We start from the raw sequence: 22,393 nt of genomic DNA, 5'->3' as shown, positions 1-22,393 counted from the left end.
TAAGTATTATTTAATGGGTTTGCTTTTATCAGCAGTCTTGCAGCATAAGATGCCTAAACACTTCTCTATAGAACTGCACTTTGGTGAAAATATCCCGTACCCACTGGGTTTAGTTATGTCACAGTAACTTAGATTTTTATGGATCACGGTTTTGTTTGAGTTTTAGGGTTTTTTTTTTTGTTTGTTTGTTTAAGAACAGCTGTTTTCTATGTAGTATGAAAAGCCTCTGCCCTACTCTAATACACTTAAATTGGAGACCTTTCTTCCACTCTTCTAGAAGGAGGTTTATTACAGCAATTTATCAGGTGCATTATCTTACCAAAAATGATTCTCCGCCGCATTCTAAAAAGTTTACTAACTTCACCTTCCGCTGTCCAACTTGAGTTATTCAACAGTGCTCCTTTACAACCTTTTACAATTATCTGTGCGCAACACTGACTTGCGATACTGCAATGGAACGGCGTTGCAGTCCCTACCGCAAGGCTACCGGCTCAGTACACGCCGGTAGGACGCTTTGTCAACCGAGCAGTAGAACTACAGTTGGAGAAAAAAAGGACTCTCTCTCGAACAGCCTTTTTGATCCGTAGATAGAATTTAGACTTTAATATAAGTTAACATCAGCCATGTTATGAAGAGTCAATTTATGCATAGGTAATTAACCACAAATCAGTTAATACATTACATTCTTCACCGTTTAACTGTAATGCTAATATTGCTTTTATGGTGTTGAACATCAAGCGCAAGTTCATCCCCAACCTGAACGCGGATGGGCTCATCGAGAACAACTGCAGCTTGTTTCCAGTGCGAGAACTCATCAGATGTATTCAAGCTATGGTCTTCATCTAGATGTATGTGATACCAGAAGGGAATGGCAGTAACTTGGCCAGACTTACAAATTTGCACCTAAAAATATTTAAAATGTGAGTTTAATTAGTTACACCCTTTTCAAAGAAGTAAGAAAATAAAGCAGTTCAAACTATTCCAATCCATTTGAGAGAGATGTGCAGACAAGTCAATTCTGTATTGGAATTTTTGGCCAGGGTGAGCAATGAACAAAGAGCTCTGCAGAAGAGCATTTAAGCACACTCCTAACTTTCTGTCTACACAACTCACCTTCACTTCTCTGCTGGAGCTGTTCAACAGAGGGTTCATGAGATCCAGCCTCAGAAGCTCCACTGGCTTGCTCAAGGGTAGACACGGTAGCGTAGAGAGATCCAAATACACACGAACAGGTACCTAAGAGTATATACCATAACTTCAGGCATCAATAGCCATTAAAAAGTGAAAAGTTAAGAGACAATCGTAACGCAAAAGTTTCTATGAATTACTGTAATGCCTGTAAGAGACAGCCAAAATGCAAAATACACCCTTCTAATCCCTTTTGAAATGTCTCTGTTGGGACACACGGTGATGAAGGAGAACGTAACAGCACAGTCACTCTTCCGCACAGTAACACTGCGTCTTTCATTACTCAGACAAAACTTCTCCCACACCAGTTCCAAAACAAACGTTACCCGTTTTAGTTTATCTCAAGGACCCTGTCGGGTCACATAAACCTCTCTCGGTAACTTCAACAACATGAGAAAGTTTTCAGCTCTGAGGTTTTCTTGGAGTTTACACCAAAGCTAAGCAGCTAGACAGCTGCAGGCTTTGGAACTGTGCCTGGAAGACGCCCACCAACTTCATACCTTGAACTGGTTGATAAAAGGGGCTATATTAAATCCAAGAGTTGGTTCTGTTCCTTGAACAGCACTCTCCAGTAACAGAGACTCTGATTCTACAAGCATCCCATACACCAACACGTACTGTGGGAAAATCTTCCCTCCGCTGTGAAGCAAACATCTGTAAAATGAGAAGAGATTTCACGCCTGAAGCATATCATTCCACAGCAATGAAAGAACATGGAAAGCTGCCTGGAAGAAAGAGACCTGGGGGTTCCAATTGACAAGCGGCTGAATATGAGCCGGCAGTGTGCCCAGGTGGGCAAGAAAGCCAACGGCATCCTGGCTTGTATTAGAAATAGCGTGACCAGCAGAAGTCGGGAGGGGGTTGTCCCCCTGTACTCAGCACTGGTGAGGCCACACCTGGAGTATTGTGTCCAGTTTTGGGCACCTCAATACAAGAGAGATATCGAGGTGCTGGAGCGGGTACAGAGGAGGGCAACGAAACTGGTGAAGGGCCTGGAAAACAAATCATATGAAGAGCGGTTGAAGGAGCTGGGACTGTTTAGTTTGAGGAAGAGGAGGCTGAGGGGAGACCTCATCACTCTCTACAACTACTGGAAAGGACACTGTAGAGAGGTTGGTGCTGGTCTCTTCTCACAGGTAATTAATGACAGAACGAGAGGGAATGGCTTCAAGCTCCAACAGGGTAGGTTTAGACTGAACATTAGGAAAGAATTTTTCACAGAAAGAGTGGTCGGGCATTGGAACAGGCTGACGAGGGAGGTGGTTGAGTCACCATCCCTGGATGTGTTTAAGAGTCATTTAGATGTGGTGTTGGGGGATATGGTATAGGGGAGAACTTTGTAGTGTAGGGTAGATGGTTGGACTCAATGATCCCAAGGGTCTCTTCCAACCTAGACGATTCTATGATTCTATGAACATTAACTACATTTAAGAAAGGCACACCAGTTCTTCCTCTGAAGTCAACTGCTCAGAAGCATCTGAGCGTGACCCCACTTGACCAGGAGAACTTGTCACATAATACTAAAACTATGGAATTAAGTCATCTTTTCTCAGCATCGGTACTGGAAACGGTGGTATTTCGAGATGAAGATTTATTCACAGCACCAGCATCTAACCCTGAAGGACTGGCAGAAACGTTTACAAAAACTGGAAGTCAGGAAGTACACGCCGTTGGGATCACTGGTTAAGGAGGCAGCATACCCACAGGAAAAACAAAACCTGGTGGGAATTTAAGTCACCCTTCTTCAAGAAATGCTTAACTGCAGATGACAGCGATACAGGAGACAGCATATTTTCCTAAAAAAAAAAACAAAACACCTGAACCTTGCTTGGCTACAGAGTATCACACTGCTGAGAGCAGCATAATATCAAACACATCCCATTCAATATAGATGGTTTTAGGTTTCCTTTTCCTACAGCAGGCCTCTTTTCTGGATAGGGAACTGGGCATCTAAATAGCGTGCTATTGGGTGTATTTTCATGCCAACAGATTTGAGTCTGCGTATGACAAAATTCAAGAGTAATTTCCCATTTGTTATTAGGGCAAAAATTCTTTCGTGTCACCCAAAGATTGATTCCAAACTTAGAAAAGGTAATGAACATAAATCATTTGGAATATTCTGCCGTCACTAAGGATGAACAGAGACGACTAGCACCACAAAAAGGGGATAAACCCATTTCACATTTACTTTTTCTTTTTTTTGGCTACCCGTTTCCATTATTTTATTTCTTTTGCTCTGCATTCCTTCCCACCCTGGGTAACAGGGTTGCTGCCTCCCTGGCTGTTCTAACACCCTGTGTTTGTCTTTTAGCAGTACCAGTTTGTTCCAGCAACAGTTTGACACGTACAGGAACCTGGGCTTTTTTAACCTTGCACTGAAATCTACCTCGGCTAAGTTTCTATTACTAAGTTACTATTTTGCCTCTGTACTGGGCACTGGTGAGGCCTCACCTTGAGTGCTGTGTTCAGTTCTGGGCCCCTCACTACAGGAAGGACATTGAGCTGCTGGAGCGTGTCCAGAGGAGAGCCACCAAGCTGGTGAGGGGTCTAGAGAACAAGTCACACGAGGAGAGGCTGAGGGAACTGGGCACGTTCGGTTTGGAGAAGAGGAGGCTGAGGGGGGACCTCATTGCTCTCTACAGCTCCCTGAAAGGAGAGTGTAGAGAGGTGGGTGTTGGCCTCTTCTCCCAAGGGAATAATGACAGGAGCAGAGGAAATGGTCTGAAGTTGGGGCAGGGGAGGTTTAGATTAGATATTAGGAAGAATCACTTTACTGAGAGAGTGGTCAGGCACTGGAACAGCCTGCCCAGGGAGGTGGTGGAGTCGCCATCCCTGGAGGTATTTCAGAAACGTGTAGACATGGCACTTCAGGGCATGCTCTAGTGCCCAAGACTGTGGGTTTGTGTCTGTTTGTGGGTGGTGTGGTGTGTGGTTGTGGGCGTTTGGTTTGGTTTTGGTGTTCTGGGATTTTTTGGTGTGATTTTTTTTTTTTTATCTCATCCAACCAAAAATATTGGTCCCATCCAACCGAAAAAAAAAAAAGGTCCCATCCAACCAAAAATATTTTGTGATTCTCTAAGGTGCTGGCTATCCTGGGAACTTCTGACAGACCAAGCACTAAGATCTTCCATTCACATTCTGGCATACAAAATATAAAGAAGTCTATGAAAGTGAAATCTTGACACTTGTTTTTTTTTTCCCCCTTTTTAAAAAAGATACATGTATACAATGGTCACACCAGAAACACTCTGGGAGGTTCAATCTGTTCAGAAAACCAGCTTTTTCTGCTCTACAGAAGCAAGATGACAGTAATTTTGTAGTTAGAAGGAATATTTTCAAAAGTTTTCAGATAATGATGGATTCCTAGGAATACTGTTGTCCATTTATACTGTACCTGGATATTGCAGCCTTTTCCATCACCTCCTGCTGGATTAAACCTGATGACTCTATAACATCCAAGATAATAATACTCCACAATTTGTCTGATTTGGGTCTCTGTAGCACCACACTTTCATCTTCTAAGTGACTGAGCCAAAACTCTAATGTTTCCTTAGGGAAATGGTTAGCTTCTGAAATGACATTAAGTGCTGTCTGATGCTGTTCTTTCTCAATAGAACTGTAGGCTCTAACTGGTCCAAGTTTGCCAGCTATAACTGGCAGGATGGAGAAGCCTTCAGACACATCTAAAATGTACAAAGGATCAGGAGCCACATCTCGAGAGCTCTTGATTCGACTCTCTTGAAGGTGCATCCCACTGCCGTGTCCATCAATATCCATGGACTGCAAGTCCTTACGCGGATTTAATGACGACAACACTTTGCCCATGGCACCTTTAAAGCATTCGTGGTACGGTACGTTGTTCAGCAGGGCTATTTCTGTGGATTCCAACACACACACTTGACCGCTGCCGTCCTGTTTGTTAGTTGTCTGAAGACCAGCCAGAGCATTACACAATTCAGCCTCATTGCCCAAACCCAGGGCATCGTCTCTGTCACTGACGTCCATCCCACAGTCAGAAGTCAAAGAAGAAACCTTCTGAATCTTCAAGTAGCAGTCTTGGCAGCAAACTTCCATCGACACGGTATCTCCAGTCTTCACACAGTAATCTTAGCAAAACAGCACAGAAGAGTCACGTCAGTTACTTTACAGCAAGTATCAGTGAAGCAGCCATACAGTGCTTAAAAAAAAACCAAAACCAAAACAAAACACCCCAAGAAAACCATTACCTCATTTCTTCATTAGCTGTTCATAGTGTGTATGAAAGAATTGTTCCAGTCGGTAGTTCACAAGCTGAAATTTGTAACTGTGTGTTGACATTTGCCTTAAACTATCTCAAACTAGGCAAAATCTATTTATTCTCCAAATAAAGTAATACCTATTAATCATGGAAAGGCTTAAGTGTTCTGTCAACAGCAGAGCAGGACAAAACCAGCCTGGTAAAGAAACTGCTTTTGCTTTAAAATGCTAAATGTGTGCATTTTAATACCTCCTGTAGACAAAGGTAAATTTGTAGTTACATGGAAAACAACAGCTACAGTTTAGAAAGGGTAACTTATTAAAAATAAATTTTACTGGAACATTTATGGTGTACAGCTTAAGACGGTCTTTGGATACTCTCTGTGTATGTTCTAAGAAAGTAAATCAACTGATACAGACCGGAATTTCAAAACAGAACTGCTCTAGTTTGACAAATATTTTTTTCAATGGCAACAGAGGCCACAAGAATCTCTTCCCTCTCCTACACTTTCCGCTGAACCGCTCTAAGGCACAGCTGCCCCTACTGTCTATCGATGCTAAATTAGGAGGAGCTATGGAGTCTCTTGAGGGTAGAGAGGCCTTACAGAGAGAGCTGGGCAATTACCAACTCTACAAAATTTAAGAGCGAGCGCCGGATTCTCCACCTGGGCTGAGGTAATCCTGGTTATACGTACAATTTGGGGGACAAGATGCTGGAGAGCAGCCCCATGGAAAGAGAGCTGGGAGTTTGGGTGGATGGCAAGTATGAGTCAACAACATGCCCTGACAGCAAAAAGGGCCAACCGTGTCCTGGGGTGCACCAAGAAGGGCACAGCTAGCCAGCTGAGGGAGGTGAACTGTCCCACTCTGGTGCAGCCCCACCTTGAGCACTGTGTTTTCAAGATACAAGTCACATCTTGACTAAGTGGAGCCAGTTAGTAGTCCCACTTTTTGGAGTTGCTCCACAATGCGTTTAATTCAGTATAGAAACAAACCAACTTAACAAAAAGCATTCTTCCAGATCTTAAGCAGGTCCTTTATCTGCTTTATAGGAGAGTCACACGAACCAGACCTGTGCACTACAGTCCAGAAATGTGCTCAGGGACCACCTCACAGCTACTTGCTGTTGAACTTTTCCTACACCTATTTGCTGCCACTTCCTAATCTCCGAGATAACCTATCTACCAAAAACCAAAATGAAACCAAGTATATTAAATACTGCAACAAGAAAATCCACAGGACGTACCAAGGAGGCCCTGCACAGGATAGACTGCCTGTTCCCAGCAAGTTTCCTCACTGGGACTTGTAGATAGGGTGTGCTCATCATCAAGCTGTAGTACAAACCACACCACAATAGCATCTAGTATTCCTCCTTCAGTGACTGGCAGGCTGAGCTTCCAGGGCTTTCTAGCTGCAAGGCTTTTCAGCTCCTGACCAAAGTGGAAAGAGAAAAAAAAGCATGAGAGCATTTCTTTCCATAAATAAAAGATGGTTTTTATTACACTCACTAAGTCACTCAAATTTCTGCACCGACCCATGAGGGCATAACAACAGAAACCTGAAGTTAACAAGCTGCTACAATACCAATTATCATTAGTACTCACTAGCACAGGAACTGTCGTCCCACACGCAAATGCAGTTACACAAGTGACCAACCTGCGCCCATCAGCCATTAAAGCAAACACACCTACATCTAAAAACACTGAAAACTGCAAGACAGGCTCCAGACTGGCAAGGCCTGCCTCGTGAGAGTGAACAGAGCCAGTCTTTTGGGCTGGATTCAAGCCAATGCTTAGGTACATGCTTCGCTTAAAACCTGCATTCAATCGGTTCTAGAAATACTGTATGTAAGCACTGAATTCACTTAAACACAGGTTTGGCAAAATCATTACAAAAACACTAAGTCAAATATCTTTGAGGATATTTCCTCTGCTACCTGGGCTTTGTGTAAAAGCTCAGGCGTGTACAATTTCACTATTTAAAGAACCAAGATCTGCCCTGAACGGATCAGGTTATAAGATCTCCAGTACTCCTAAAGCATGCCGAGTATGTAATAGGAATTAGGTCTTCTTCCATGTACAGTCTATTTTCCTCACTAATTACCTTCTGCTACCAACAGTGACAAACATAAAAGGCCCAGCTCTAATGTACATAGTTCTGGCATAAACCAAGTAACAGTAGGTCAATCACAAGGGACCAAATATTCTCTAAGTCACAACCTTTCTATTTAGTAACACAACAGCCTTGCCTAAGCATTTATCAGTTTCTTGATCTGTTAACGTCAACATTTCTCCTCTCTAAGTTTCAATCTTAAAATACACAGGGCAAAAGAAAAGTTCCACTCTAAGAGTAGCTCCCACACACTGCATTTTTTTATTATTTCCCTTTTTATTCCCATTCTGTCTTCTCCCAAGAGTTGGTCTGCCTCTCTTCTCACAACTGAGAGATGTCTGGACAATGCATGTGTCAGAATTACTGGATGCTAATAAAGTTCATAATGAGATCTCACTGCTCTTCAATAAAAACACTTTGCTGCTAGTCATTTTTTCCATACATCCTCAACTGGAGAAAAAGAACAAAGAGTAGGAAGTTGAAGCTTTGCTGGCAGTAAGCCCCTTGAAGCAAGACAGCAAAAGCATGCATCTGTTTCTCAGTTTCTGGAAAGTTACAGCTGTTCAGAAGTGTATTTTATATTAACAATATTCTTCCTGATTATTCCTTAAAAGCAGGAGGCCCGAGGTTCTCATCCACTAGTTTAGTCACTGTAGTGTTACATCCCTATCTTGCGGCACACACCACTTAAAACCTACTTGAAGGCATCCAGCCTTCTCCACTCTCTACCATGTCGCTTATCCCGTATTTATTCCTCACGTTTGTCCACTGCATAAACCTTTTTCTATTATTTATGACAACTACAGACTCGAACAGCTCTAACACATCAGGATGGTAATTTATCAACCACTGTACCTAAAGAGGCAGCGAAGAAAATAATGCAGTGATGCAGGAGTAGGTACAAAATTATGCTATGCCACATATATCCTCTGAATAAAAAAAGATAACTTGCATTAAAAAAAATAAGGAAAAACTACAGAAAAAATGCAGTTATTAGGTTTCCTATGTCTTAATCCAGATTTTCTCAAATATTGCACACAGTAACTTCTCATTAAAATTAGAAAGAGCCAGCATGTGCAATCATTGGCAAGAGCTCAGTTCCTCTAGGGCCTGAAAGTGAGACTGAGCTTTAATTACTGGCTGCTGAGGTAAACACTCACTTCCACTCCCAGTGGCACTGATCTGCTGCCAGTAAACATGCACCCAGGTAGTACCTGGCTCGGTGCAAGTGTCTGCAGCCTGTAATTACAGCCACATTCCCCTGCCTGGGAGCAACCGGGCTGCTGCTGCTAATAATAGCAGTAATAAAGTAATCGGCATACAACTCAGTTGCCCCCTTTTTTTTTTTTTTTAAAAAAATTTTGACTTCTGATCGTTATTTCTCTGATCTGTACTGATGTCTTTGAAGCCTCCTAAAACACGGTTTGAGAAACACTGTGTACCATATTTTAAGTCTTTTTCTCAGGTCTGTCAGTTTAGGTCTGGGTAGTTAGTACAAGCAGATAAATGCAAAATCCCTCTCATTCTTTGAAATACAAGTTTAGAAAACAGGTCTTCGAAATTACCTTACTAGTGCGAGGTAAGTGAGTTCATATTTTAATTTCAATATTTAGTAGGTAATTCTGCTACTGTCTGTAAGTATAGCAGGGTTTCTTATTCCAATAGAAGCACAGAGGATTTTTCTTTTTTATTGTTTACCTGCACAGATTGAACATACAGGTGTGGCCGTGACAAAAACAGACAAAACAAACAAAAAAAACCCAAGTTGAAAGTAACCTACCAGTGTTTGGAACTGCCGTATTTGCTCAGTGAAAAAAAAGTAACAACAGTAACCAGTGATTCCCAATCAACTAATTGCATCTCTTCCCTTTACCCCCACTTAATCATATCTCACCATTTTATGACAGAAACATTCCCTTAGTCTAACTGAAACTTCAAAGGAGTGGTTCTGAAACACGATTTAAAGAGTAACGCTGTTTTTTCACTCTTTGAAATTATCTTTACATCTCCAGCAGGCAGATGCTTAAGAGTAGGCATCTCAGATGACAGCAATAGTTTCTTATTGATGCTAGAAGCAGAAGCAACATTAGGTCACAGAGAGATCGCTCCCAGTAGTATACTGAAGAGCCTTGTCTTATTTCATTTTTAATCTCAGGATGTCAGACAAGCCAACTAGGAAAAAAGCTATTGATTCAGAAACACTGCAATTCCTGGCCAAGCAGTAGCCAAGAATGCTTTATATTTATATAACAGAATCTATTTTTAGCTCTGACTTAACACTAACTCCTCACCACAGGTCAATGAGTAAGAAACACACCAGAGATCAGATGTACCATCTTTTTAGCATGCTCAGCTGCGAGTAGCTGAGGGCCTTGCCTTACAGTTCAGGCCTTTTTAGTATATGCATACAAACGTACTTTGAGCAAAACACACAAAATAATGCTACCATATTTCAGACTGCCATATTACAGAAATACCATCAAATACCAAAGGAGCTGACGGGTGAAATCAACCTGATAAAGAAATTATCGTATTTAATCTCCCCCCTCTTTTACACTTACCCATCAACGCTTACAGACATTTTTATGTTAGATATAAAACTCTTCCTTTCTCTTTTGTCTTCAAGAGTTTCTTGAAGACTCTAACTTTAGAAGAATAAACTACGTCAGCTTCACAACTGCAGAAATCATTAAGATGGGTCTATTGCATTCCTTCTCCCCCTCCCTGCTCTGAGGCTGGCAGTTGTTTGATCCCTTGGTGAGCTAATTTAGTTCCCTAAACTATGTCAAACAAACAAAAAACTCCACCTTCAAAAACTCACAAACTGTCACCTGATGAATCACATCACCACACAACCAGACAAGTATCACAACCAGCAGAGGATTTCAGTACAGCCCTACCAACTTTGCACTTGGGAACTGTTCTGAAATTGAACCTGGAAAGCAAGTAAGATACGGGGCTCTCATCATTCATAAATAGATTACTTATGAAGGACATAACAAAAAATTATTACCTGCAGATTGTTGAAATCTACTGTCATTACTTGACAGGGTTCTGTCAGAGGTACATAACCTCCAGGAATACGACTGAGCTTCTCGGTGGTGTAAGGTTCAACAGTTTCCTCTGAACCAGCAGAAGCGTATGTTGGACTAAAGAACTGCACTGAATTTGGCAAGCGGACACCAGCAACTTCTTGTGTTCCCACTCTGGGAGTAAAAGAAAACAAAAAAAAAAAAAGGGGAAGAAATGAAACCACAAATAATTTGACCAAAAAACCCAAAGGAAATTCTTCCCAGGCTTAGCATTTTTAAATGCAGAGAGTGTAAGAATAGAAAAACTAAAAAATAACAGAAGAATTCTGTGGGGTTTTTGTTACGTTCAGAGCAGCTCTAGAGCAAGAAAATGTACATCTCTTTCAAGAATCAGAACTGAATGATGTCACTAGAAACTGAGAAAAAGCTCAGCATGTCCTTTATCAAAGGCCACAGACTTTTACCCCCGTAAGTACAACTCCTTGAGTCTTGACAGAGAACTAGAAAGAAGAATATATCCTGTGATAATAAGAACAAATAAAGCTTTTTTGCTGCTGCATTGAATAGATAACGAAGGTGTTTCTTTCAGGTGAACAGAATAGTCAGAACAAAGACAAATAGATATGCAATAAGAAAATTTGTTTTTGTAGTCTCTTTGATATAAAACTTCCATTTTGCAGTAATTTTATGTATTTATCAAGCACAATCTATGCAAAATAAGGCATTTTTCATAGTTACACAGCTGCAAAGAAAGTCTCAGAGTTGGTTTCTTGGTGGAAAAGGCTTTGACAATTCAGAGTACAGGTATCCTCTCTTGTAAGATAGAAGATCAATTAGGTTTCTAGAAACAACCTTATACAGAAAGCTTCAAAGAAGAAAGAATGCTGTAACTACTTTAAAACAATTACTTACATACACTGTCCATCTCTTAGGTTTGAGCACTTAAAAAATATTCTCAAAGTACGAGTCAGGAAGTTGCATGAGACAAATCTTACACAAGCTACACTTTAGCTTACTCTGAAAAAGTACATTTAGCTGTGAAGGACTTAGTGCTTCCCAATTAAGTGACAGCTATCAATAAATCTGCATTCTTACAGTGAGATCTAGCACTCACAAGTTCAAATGACCACAAGTTAAATTTCTCTTTCTAGAACTATTTTTAATTCTGAATCACTTCCTCAGGAACCTCCCATCCCTGCAGAAGATCTCCCTTCAACTAAGTATGACTAGACAGGCTCTGACAATATTCTCATCAGATACACTCATCTCCTTGATCCAGAGAAGCTCCCAACCACAGAATTGAATAGGTTGAAAAATCCATAACCTGGATTTTTAGGCCTATATAACCTGAATAATATATAACCTTAGGCCTCATAGCCTGAATTCTAGATTCTTATATTTTGAACTTTATGCATAGCTAAAAACCAAAAGTGAATTGGGTTCCATCTTCGGAGCAGATTCCTTAGCATTAAAAGTGTATGTGTCATATAGAACGCATAAAGCGGTAAGTACTTCTCAATAAATACTAAAAAATAGAGCAACATTATCAACAATTACAATCTTCTCAGCTGCTCAGTGAAGTAACTTAGAGATTTTTAACAACAAGGATGAGAATGTATTCTTCATTTGAAACTGAGTATGTGCGTTATTTTCAAAGAAATACTGCAACTAAAACAGAACAGCTGCTGTACGAGGCCTGTATCGCGGAAGAGGTCAGCAGATTATTATATTGTCATGAACCCTTCCGGTTTGAATACATAAGCACAGAAGTAGAGCCATTATATTGCCTCTATTCCTGGGGCCCAATCAACTAAAATTACACATTGAAAAAAAAAGTCTGAAGCCTGAAATTCTTACAGTGACTCAAATTAGTAAATTAACTCATATTCTGGCATATTTCATTCAAAATTACTAAGTGTAGATGCACTAATGGAGCACACCTATGTTCTCCTAGAATATTGTTTTACTGTTACATATGACTCTTGAAAGTTATCTAGTTCAAACATGAAAAACAGTATTTAGGATACTCTGCTATCTTAAACGTTTTGAGGAAGTGTGAATTTATCCTTAGTAGAACTCAAGTCTTCTCACAAGTTTGTCAGTTCATTTGTTCTTCTGGAAGTAAACACATTTCGCATGGATGTGAAATAACTGCTTCAAATAGAGTGCAACTTCAGGAGAAAATGAAAGCTTACCATGAAAAAAAAAATATATATATTACACAACACCACATAAGAGTTAAGCCCTATAGTCATTCCAGGGAACACAAGCAATAGGCACAAGCAGCACCAGCTGTAAAGAAACATTATTACTTGATATTTTAATGATAATTGTAAAGCTACAATAATGGGTAAACCAGCACAAAAGTTTTTGTAAAGTTGGCTTAAGTGCATCAAAAATAAGAGTCACAATAAAACTGGTATGATTTATCTAGATTTTCACTATATCATAGGAAAAAAATCCTTAAACAATCAGAGCACAAGAAATGCAGCATAACTTCAAATTGCTAAAACAAGGAACAGAATACAAAGTAGAAGGTCAGACTGGATACAGATAGATGATCATGATATACAAGACTATCAACAGTTGGAGTGAAGGGGGATTTGATCCCTCAGCAAGATAAATCAGTGTTTAATGATAGATTAAACACACTCCTAAATGTACTTCAGAAAAAACCCTCAGGTATTCATAGACTCCTGGATGCTACATCTACTTATAACCACTCAAAAACCCAAAACTAAACCATGAGGAAAAGCTCAGAGAAAACCTGTATTAATTGTAGAAGACAGAAACTGTGCTAAATGATATAAAAAGCATCAGAACAGAGATTCTGTCACACTGCTATTTCATTACGCATCCTGCTCGGAAAAAAAACACATCCAAACCTCAAAGTTTTGCTGTAGACCATGAAAACACTTAAGGAAATGTGGGGATACACATATCAGAATAATTCAAAGAGATCTGGATACTTTAAATCTGAGAATAGGCAAGTGTTTTACATAAAGCTTAATAGCACTTGTTAAAATAGATTTAAGACAGGTATTCTTACTGGAGGAAAAAGGGATGCCAAACTATAAAGGAAGGAAATTTAAAATCCTACAGCATATAATTAATTTGTGGCAATCATTTCACTCCCGCTAGCTACCTGACCTTAAGCTATACTACTAGAACAGATTGTTAATTCAACAATCCGAAGTTACAATACATTAACTTTCATTCTGTTTACATTTGTAAGGAACAGTCAATGCCATGTTTCAAGGCAAAAACCTATTTTCTAATTCATGAATAATTAAATTCCCCTAAAAGAAAGTTCTTCTGTGACAATCTATTATGGGAACTTCTGTCTCTTTCTGGCCATTATCCAGGTCTACTGCATCAGAAAAATCACTGATGCAGCCTGGCGATTTTTCATGCAGTACACTGAAGCTCCTATAAGAGTTGTGTTTTCTTAAATCTGCAACGAAATTAATCCTAAACAAAATACATGAAGTCCAAACTTCTCGGATACTGTCTCCACACAGCGGTACTGTTCTAGAAGATGAGAAAAAAAATGAGTATGAAAATAACTGATACACAGTCAGAACCAGTCTGAGCAAAGAAACCCTACTGTATGCTAGTTCAGAATTAAGCAAGGCACGTATTCAGAAAGATAATGCTAGCTGGGGTTATTGTTAATAAGTTTTAGGCTTATTAGGCTTTACAAAGTCCTGTCCTCATCTTCTGAAAGGGTTAGATACAGCAGCGAGGTATGGAGCGGATCACAAAGAGGGTAAAATGAGGGAGGATAAAGGCCAAGCATTAATCCAAGAATCTCCAATACAGAGACTGAGAAGTAATTTTACTATTAAGGAATTAAATTTCTTTAGCATGTGTTAAAGGCATGTATTTCACCATAACTGAAAATCAAGAGTTTCTGATGAAGTGATCCAGAAAGTCTGAACCACAAAAAAAACAAAAAAAAGAGCCTGGAAAATAGGTGGGGAGGGTGAGAGCAGCAATGTCTTTAGTAAAACAGATAATGAGCTGTTCAAAAAAATAAAACGAACAATAAAAAATCCTCCATAAAAACCACCACTCTCTCTTCCCAAATAACAAATACAGGTTCAAACTGTGCTAGAGTTTAAACATACCTGTGGTGTCTACGTATCTCTTTGCATTCCACTGCCATCCCAAATATTGTAGCACTTGCAGGAATGACTCTGCCATAGTCTCCAGTACTGACATCTTGATTTTTAGGCTGTGAAAACATTAATAATAACATGCAATGAGATACTGACCTATTTCTACCATTGAGGTAAAGCCCAGGTTACATATTAATAAGCCATTCAATACTACAGTCAAAACATCAGTAAGTTCTCAGTGACTAGTAAAGTTTCTGGTCTTAAGTCATTCCGGTCGACCCTTAAAGGAGTTTCTTTACTGTGCTTCAATATATCCATGCATCAGCTTTACTTTTCAGTCTACTACTTCCTCTGCATTATTTTAAAAGTGTTTTCTTAATTTATATTCTGTTAGAATATATTGAAACTTTTGAGGACCTTTCCTTTATGCATCATTCCTACACTTAACACTAGAGGTCATCAGTTTGTTCAATACAATACAAAAAGCTTTCTGCCAGATAAGATTTTTTTTAAAATTACTTGGAATCAATGCAACATCAGAATAAAAGCAAAGTCCTTCTATTTCATAAAACCTAACAGAGGTTAATTTATGTAAGACTCCTTGTCGTATTACTTTGCTTAATGTATGCTCGCTAAAATGCAAAATACATAAAGTAAAATTCAAGAGACCCAGTGGAATTGTTCAGTCTTCCAGAAAAGTTCCAAGTTAGCAAAAATAAATTAAGAACATAAGAATACATTTACCAAATTATAACTGACTGTTCTCTAGTGTTATCATGAGAAATAATTCTACCATAATTCAGCACTTTCCGCTCAGACTGACACGACCTTCTGCTACTAGCTGGTGTCTCAAAATGACTGGGCTGCAATCAAACTTACAGGAGAAAAGCACCTTTAGAACACAAACAAATCCCTTTGGTGTTACTTACAAAGGGGCGGGGGAAGAAAAAAAAGGAGCAGTGACCAAGGCTGAACCACCTCTGTATGCTGGAAAGCTACATAAGGGAAACATGCACTGCAAGTACCTGTCTACTCGGAACACGAGCTCACAGAAGTACGTGCGCTTTATTGCCTTTCACCAAAATCAAATTTACAGAAGAAATCCAGATCACTCATTTTTAAAATATCAATACGTATAAAATATTTACAAAACAGTTGTTCCTCATGCACATGTGCATGAATGTGTGCACGTGCACACACACATTTATGCAGAAATATATATATCTAACAAAACAGGAGTCCCATTTATACACGTGTACCCACATCACCTACCTTTGGTTGTAAAAGTAAATGTTCCCAAGCATGTATCAAGCTCTCCACAATCCCTTCTCCAAATAAACCAGCATCAACTGTTTCTGTGACAACCAAGGAAACTCTAGATGAGAAAAAGGACACCGTGAAATATAATGTGTAACACACATTCCTGTTAACAATCATTCAAAAAAAAAAAAAACCAACCACAAAACACCCCAAACACCACACCAATGTGAGCTCAGATCAAAACTTTCACCAGTGTTCTAAAGTTTCAATGGGCAATTTAATTCTTCCAACAAATGACTTGGTGTGAATTGTTGTTAGAAGTTATTCAAGATGCAGATACAAGAGAATAAATACTGAGCAAGAGTTTGCCATAAAGCTTCTTGTTCAGTGTTTATAAATACATTGCGTGGGAAGAATCTAGCCAAAACAGGAAGATGTTTCAGCCTGGGCACACAGCCAGTGATACTGCAGAATATGTATTTTGTCTCAATCTTGTGCAAGAGATCCATGCATGTGTTAAAAAGGAATAAAAAAAACCTCCAACAACCTATAATCAAAGCACCCTAAAATTGCTGTGCAGACTGACCCCAAAATCCTAAATCCTTTGAATTAAAACCAAAAACTATACAGCATGATAAGACAAGGCATTTCCAGAACAGTAACAATTTATTCCCGAGAGGCAACATCCAGTAACTCACCATATACACTAAGAGGATACTTATCATCAGTTACTGTAAGCTCAGCTGACACAACTAGACAAGGCTTGACTGCCATGCTAAATCATGGGAGTTTCATCACTTCAGATTATAAGCCTGTACCATCAACCAGACACTTTATTAAATGTTAGTAATTCAAAGTAAACTGGATTATTTCCTTCCCAGGTTTAATCTGCATCCCTAGCGGCAGTGAGCTGAAGTGATAAACCAGTCCTTCACACAAAAATCCCCTCAGATTTCTACCTGCTAGAAATTTATAGATCCTCCAGAAGAACCGCTGCTGAATTTGCTCAATGGATAGTGAGTTAATAGATAGAGGGGCAGGGTAGCATAAAAATCCTAGATCGCTGATCAAATTCTAATTTGCCAAAAGCAATTCCAAGCTGATGATTTGTCCCAGTAGCTCTGTCCCGGTTTGTGCTATGCTTTGTAAGACAATACTTAATATTGGAAAAATAAGCTACTGAATTTTCCAAAGCACATGGATCTCTGCTATACAGACAGGTGGGCAGCTGTGTATACACAAACAAAAAGCTCAAGACAAACACAAAACCTTATTCTCACAGGACAAATTGCAACATCCTTCCACTGAATTGTACTCCAATGTCCAAAGCCACACAGAGAGCCCTATGGATCCCTGCCGCGGCAGGGTGCTGACTTTCACAGCTAGAGTCAGCCCAGACACCACCGGCCCTCCAGATGCAACCAGGAACCCACGCAACATGATGTGGCACCTTCTTGCTTCCAAACACAGTTGCACTCTCTTTAGGGGACAGAGGAGAGGGAAGGGGAGGGTTTTTGCTCACTCCCTGATCAGAAGAGGCAGGCAATCTGCAATTTCTGATCTCTCTGACAGACACAGAAGTTGACATGAAGTTGCCAGGGTGTGGTATGTCCCAGAAACAGTCTTCTTTTGAAGGCCCTACTACATACCTCCACCCTAGCCATGGGCTGCAGAAGTAAGCCATAAGTTAAAAGTATGTGAAAATGACTTTTATGATTTAGTAATCTAATTCCTCTTTTCTTATTGCTGTGATATAATTGCATATGCCCCGAAGCTCCCACCAGCAAAGAATTAAACTCCTTAATTTATGACATTGTTGATTTACCACAGAAATTAGTACAATCTAAAAAAAGCATGTTATCATTTCTCACTCCTCTATGAAAACATAATACAGAGAACCTTCTCCCATTATGGTTAATATCATAGACAAAATTATTTCCTGCTTAGGTCACAGGGTATTTTCTATTTTCTTGAAACTAAGAGCAAATTAAAAATACTTCACAACAGAGCGCAACAACGTACCTTTCAGGTATGTGCTTTGGAATTTCTAGGTCAAGTGACTTCAAATGCAGAAGTTTGATCTCTCTTTCCATATTATTTGCTGCCACAACATCACGGGCAAGTTCATACATGGTTTTTGATAATTCACAGGCATAGACAAAAGACGCTCCTGCTTTTTTTGCAAACATACTAAAAAACAAGAATCAGTGCTTTTTCCCTCCAGTTTAAATCATTTTAGGTAAAGCATGACCAGATACGGGTTGTTCTTAAGTTCTATTTCTGCATCTGCTTTATATTTCTGAGAAAACAGTTCAAGTCTAAAAATCATGCAATATCTCTTGTATGAACACCGTGATTCCGTGATCACACAAACTGATATCCTCTTGATATGCTATTACCAAAAAAAAATACAGGTAGCATAAGGACACTCTGCAGCTACGCTAAATGCACTCTTTATACTACAACATTTTCATTAAGAAACTTTCTACACAAAAAACACCTGCATCAAATAAAAAAATGGGTTCAAAAAATACTACTAGACACTAACCTCCAGACTCAGGGACTCCTGAAAGCTTTGTTTCCTCTAAGCTTTGTCCCAAAAAAGGCCTGAAAATGTTTGGGTTTTTTCCACTAGCAACCAAATTTTGTTTGACAAATATATTTCTATTCAGTTCATGTTAAATACGCACTTATGACACACCTCAAGATTCCTGTTCCTGTTCCAATATCAAGGACAGATTTGCATCCTGAGCTGACAGCGTTCTCAATTGCTTTTAGGTAAGTAAGATTCCTCTTGGTGTCGTTGAGCATGATGAAGTGCCAGCGTTCCACAAGCCAGTTCGCAACACGGTAAAAGTTCTCCTTCGCATCAGCAAAGTCTGGGTTAAGCTTCACCGCTTTATGGAAATATCCAGCTGCTTCATCTCTAAAGCCCATTCTAATAGTAAAAACAACAACAAAAAAAAAATAGAAAGCATGCATTCAGCTGCCAAGCATCTGTAAATATTTGTAGATCTACGAAGAGGTCTTATATGAGTTAAAAGACAACGGAAATATTTTGCATTAGTTAGAAATATTATCTTTAGAAACACTGCTATTACCTTATGAAAAAGAATGATTTACAGCTCTACAACAAATCACTTCAAAATGCAAAGGAAGTCAAAAAAATACCATTGTACACACCAGTCTTCATCTGCTACTACAACTTTCAACAAACTAGAACAGGTTTTGCAAGAACTTGCTGCAACAACATGACAGCAGCAACTCTGCAATCCAGCCTCAGATTTTCAAGTCAAGAGACTGCTACAAACCCCAAAACCGTTCTCAAACATGCTGTAAACACCCCAAGTTTTGAATTGCTTGCATTAAGTGGCAACTTTGGAACTAAATTGTTAACTTGAAGCAAGTTTTTATGATACCTATAACATATTCTCAAAGAAGTCGGCGCTGAAAAAAAAAAAACCAAAATCTATGAAATGCAACAAACGTACATTTTAATACAATGCTGGAAGAGTTTCTCCTTAAAGCAAACAAAATAATCGCAAAAAAGCAAACCTAATCAAAACTATCTGGACCTAGGACCCAGGATTTCAATCTTAAAATTCCAGTCTCAGAAGATCTTAGAACCCTGAGCAACAGCAAAGCACCATGTTTTGCACTGTTTGGAGAAAGCAGGAAAAGAACGCTGTACACTAATAAAAGCATAAGCTCAAATCATTTAAGAACAGTCCTACAGAGAACAGTATACACGACCAGCTTCTTCACTTCAAAGGTCTGTTATATGTGACCTTAAGAAGGAACAGAATTAAAAGACAGTTTTCAGGAATCTAACAGGAAAGAAAGGAAGAACTACAAAAATTGTAGGTCAACCATAACTATAGTTAACACAGTGACTGAACAATGCTGGTCTCTCTTTTGTGTAGTAATTCCTTGATAGATTGTTAGAAAATATTTGAAGGCAGTGCTTTTACTTTATAGTTTTTACTTTAGTAAAAGTGGTTTTGCCTTTTTTTTTTGCTGTGACTATCAACATTTATTTCAGCAATGGCTATGCTATTTGAAGCTGACAAACATCTGAAGTTCAACAGTAAGCACTACACAGCATTATGCGCATGCTTGCATTTGCTTCCTTTAAGCACATTTTATGTGCTCTGCTGAATTAGGTATTGTTTATTAACATGTAATACTAAACGCGATCCTTACAAAAACTGAATATACATTACTACAAACCTGAAAAGATGTTCTCCCATACTATTACATATCACTTCATCATTCGGGTACAGTTCAAGTGCTTGCTCATAACAGTTAAACAGATCTTGAATCCGTGCCAGAGAATCTAGCTCTTCTGCCCATTTAAAGAGAGTAAACTGAAATGTTTCCTAGAAAACAAAATGTGTATCACTGAGTTGCTGGCAGTTACCAGAAGCAGAGAACTGAGCCCTGAAAACATTTAGAGATATTCTGATGTGCACCTGAACACCCTCATTTCTTTAAGCAGCAGCACACAATTGATTGCTACCATCCCAGGTTAGTTGGCTCACTTGAAGAAGCAGAAACAAGCTCTCAGATATCCACGCAGGGTATCATCACCCAGCAGTGTACACTAAGAGCCTCTGCGTATAGTAACGCGTGCTGTACTACAAGCCAATACTAATAAGGCTCTACGTTTATTAAACTTATTTGACACACACAGGCTAAAAGAGAAGTGCATAAATTCCCTTCCCGTAGGCATACACAACTTATTAAAGTTACTGGCTGTCCCCATTACTACTGTTTTCTGCTTTTATTCTGAAGATTGAATAGGAGAATCAATTACATACAACAAATAACAAGCACAAACCACATCACAAATATCTCAAGAGGAATACAGTAAATAAAATTGTTTCAAGTAGTTCAAAGAGCACTTACTTTGACACTAGTTTTTAACTCAGGAGCTAGATTTAGTACCAGGAGATAGTGTGCGTATGCAGTTCCAAAATCCTGGTCCTCCAGGCAATGCTGTGCACTCTGCAACGACCTGGAAACCAACTCCCGCCTGCTGGCTTCCTGACCACCTCTGTTGTTACAGTGAAATTTAGCGTTGGAGTTGGGCATTCTGAAGAACGTAAATACTCACTCGGCCTAAAATAAAAAAAAGTTGTGTATATTGCAGGCCAAAAAAGTTGCACGCAAAGCTGACAAATCGATCAACGTTTTAATTTTCACTGGCATTAGTAAATACATCCTTCCTCCCTGCCCCCCAGATCCTAAGCATTCAAAACCATGTTCATCTTTATACCATTGATAATTTCACTAACTTTAAAATGAACGTTCACCATTCAGAAGTCAGGCGCGCATCGCATTTATGTTTAGACATCATCCTGGAAATAGGTTACACCTCTTTGCTTTTTAAAATTAGTTTTTGTGACACGTATTTTAGCATGTCTCTGACCAAAGAGCACTGCAGACTGGAAATTTATGCACTCATAAGTTTCATAATCAACCACAAAATCTGCAGGTTAAAACTTTTCCACTTCAACAGCAGTAGCTTCATAAAGCGATGACCCCCAGAAAAAGCGCCAATGAGCTCACATGGTTTATTTTACACACAACACAACTATTTTTCCCCCCTTAAGAAAACGTTAAAGAGTTAACATAATAAATATGCGCATTTTTATAACTGCTTTGGTTACCACTTTAACTTTTAATGCTTACCTACTTAAGAGGGCCTGATACCACCTTCAGGATCTTCAGATGTATCCTAAAGCTGAAGAAAGCGAACGTTACATGGGGAGGGACTGCAGGGAACACGGCACCATCACAACTAGGCGCTTTTTTGGCTTTTTTTCTTGAAAAAAAAAAAAAAACCCAAAAAAAACAAAACCCAAACATCGGCCACGTCTCAAGTGAGCACCAGCAATTTACGCAGGGGCCCGCAAAACCTGGGAGAGCCGTGCAAACCCGCCTGCCGTACGGATTCGGGGGCCCGGGGGGCCGAGAAGACGAGGGGCCTGGCTCCCATCGGCGGGAAAGCCTCGCAGGCCGCAGCACCTCCCAACACTGCCCCGCTCGCCGGACGAGCCCCAGAGCCGCCGACCCGAGCAGGGCGGTAGGAGATTCCCTCTGCGGCCGGGCCAGGGGGATACAGGAGCTCCCGGGGCCATCACCTGCTCGGCGCCGAACGGGGCTCCCACAGTGCAGAGGCGCACGCTGCCGGCCGCCGCCATCTTCCTGCCGGGCGGAAGTCACCACGCATGCGCAGGGCGGCGGGCGCCTTCCCGCCCTGTGGGGGCGGCCGGGCCCTGAGGGGACGATGGGTCTGCCCCCGGCCAAGGGCCTCTCTGTCCCCGCAAACCCTCCCCGGTGGGTCCGGGGCCCTCTCGCCTCCCTAACGGGGGCGTTCTAGGACCGTAAGAGCCTAACGCGGGATTGCCCACAGCAAGATTAAAGAAACATCGTGCTTAA

The 22,393-nt window shown here is 40.1% G+C and overlaps 1 protein-coding gene across 1 annotated transcript; it reads right to left on the bottom strand.

Annotated features, from left to right (window-relative positions):
- Window positions 1-571: 571 nt before the first annotated feature.
- Window positions 572-22,186, bottom strand: PRMT9 (protein arginine methyltransferase 9). The gene is made up of 14 exons (XM_074154727.1): window positions 22,096-22,186; window positions 21,644-21,695; window positions 20,858-21,070; window positions 20,180-20,328; window positions 18,651-18,887; window positions 17,972-18,139; window positions 15,962-16,064; window positions 14,699-14,805; window positions 10,550-10,742; window positions 6,671-6,854; window positions 4,583-5,294; window positions 1,689-1,842; window positions 1,114-1,236; window positions 572-903 (listed from the first exon to the last, which is right to left on the bottom strand). The coding sequence occupies exons 3-14, from the start codon at window positions 21,041-21,043 to the stop codon at window positions 688-690; spliced, it is 2,532 nt and encodes an 843-aa protein (XP_074010828.1). The 5' UTR covers window positions 21,044-21,070; window positions 21,644-21,695; window positions 22,096-22,186; the 3' UTR covers window positions 572-687.
- Window positions 22,187-22,393: the final 207 nt, after the last annotated feature.

Source organism: Numenius arquata, chromosome 10 (assembly GCF_964106895.1).
Source record: "Numenius arquata chromosome 10, bNumArq3.hap1.1, whole genome shotgun sequence".
Taxonomy (NCBI): Eukaryota; Metazoa; Chordata; class Aves; order Charadriiformes; family Scolopacidae; genus Numenius; species Numenius arquata.
This window is presented reverse-complemented; position numbering and strand designations above follow the sequence as displayed.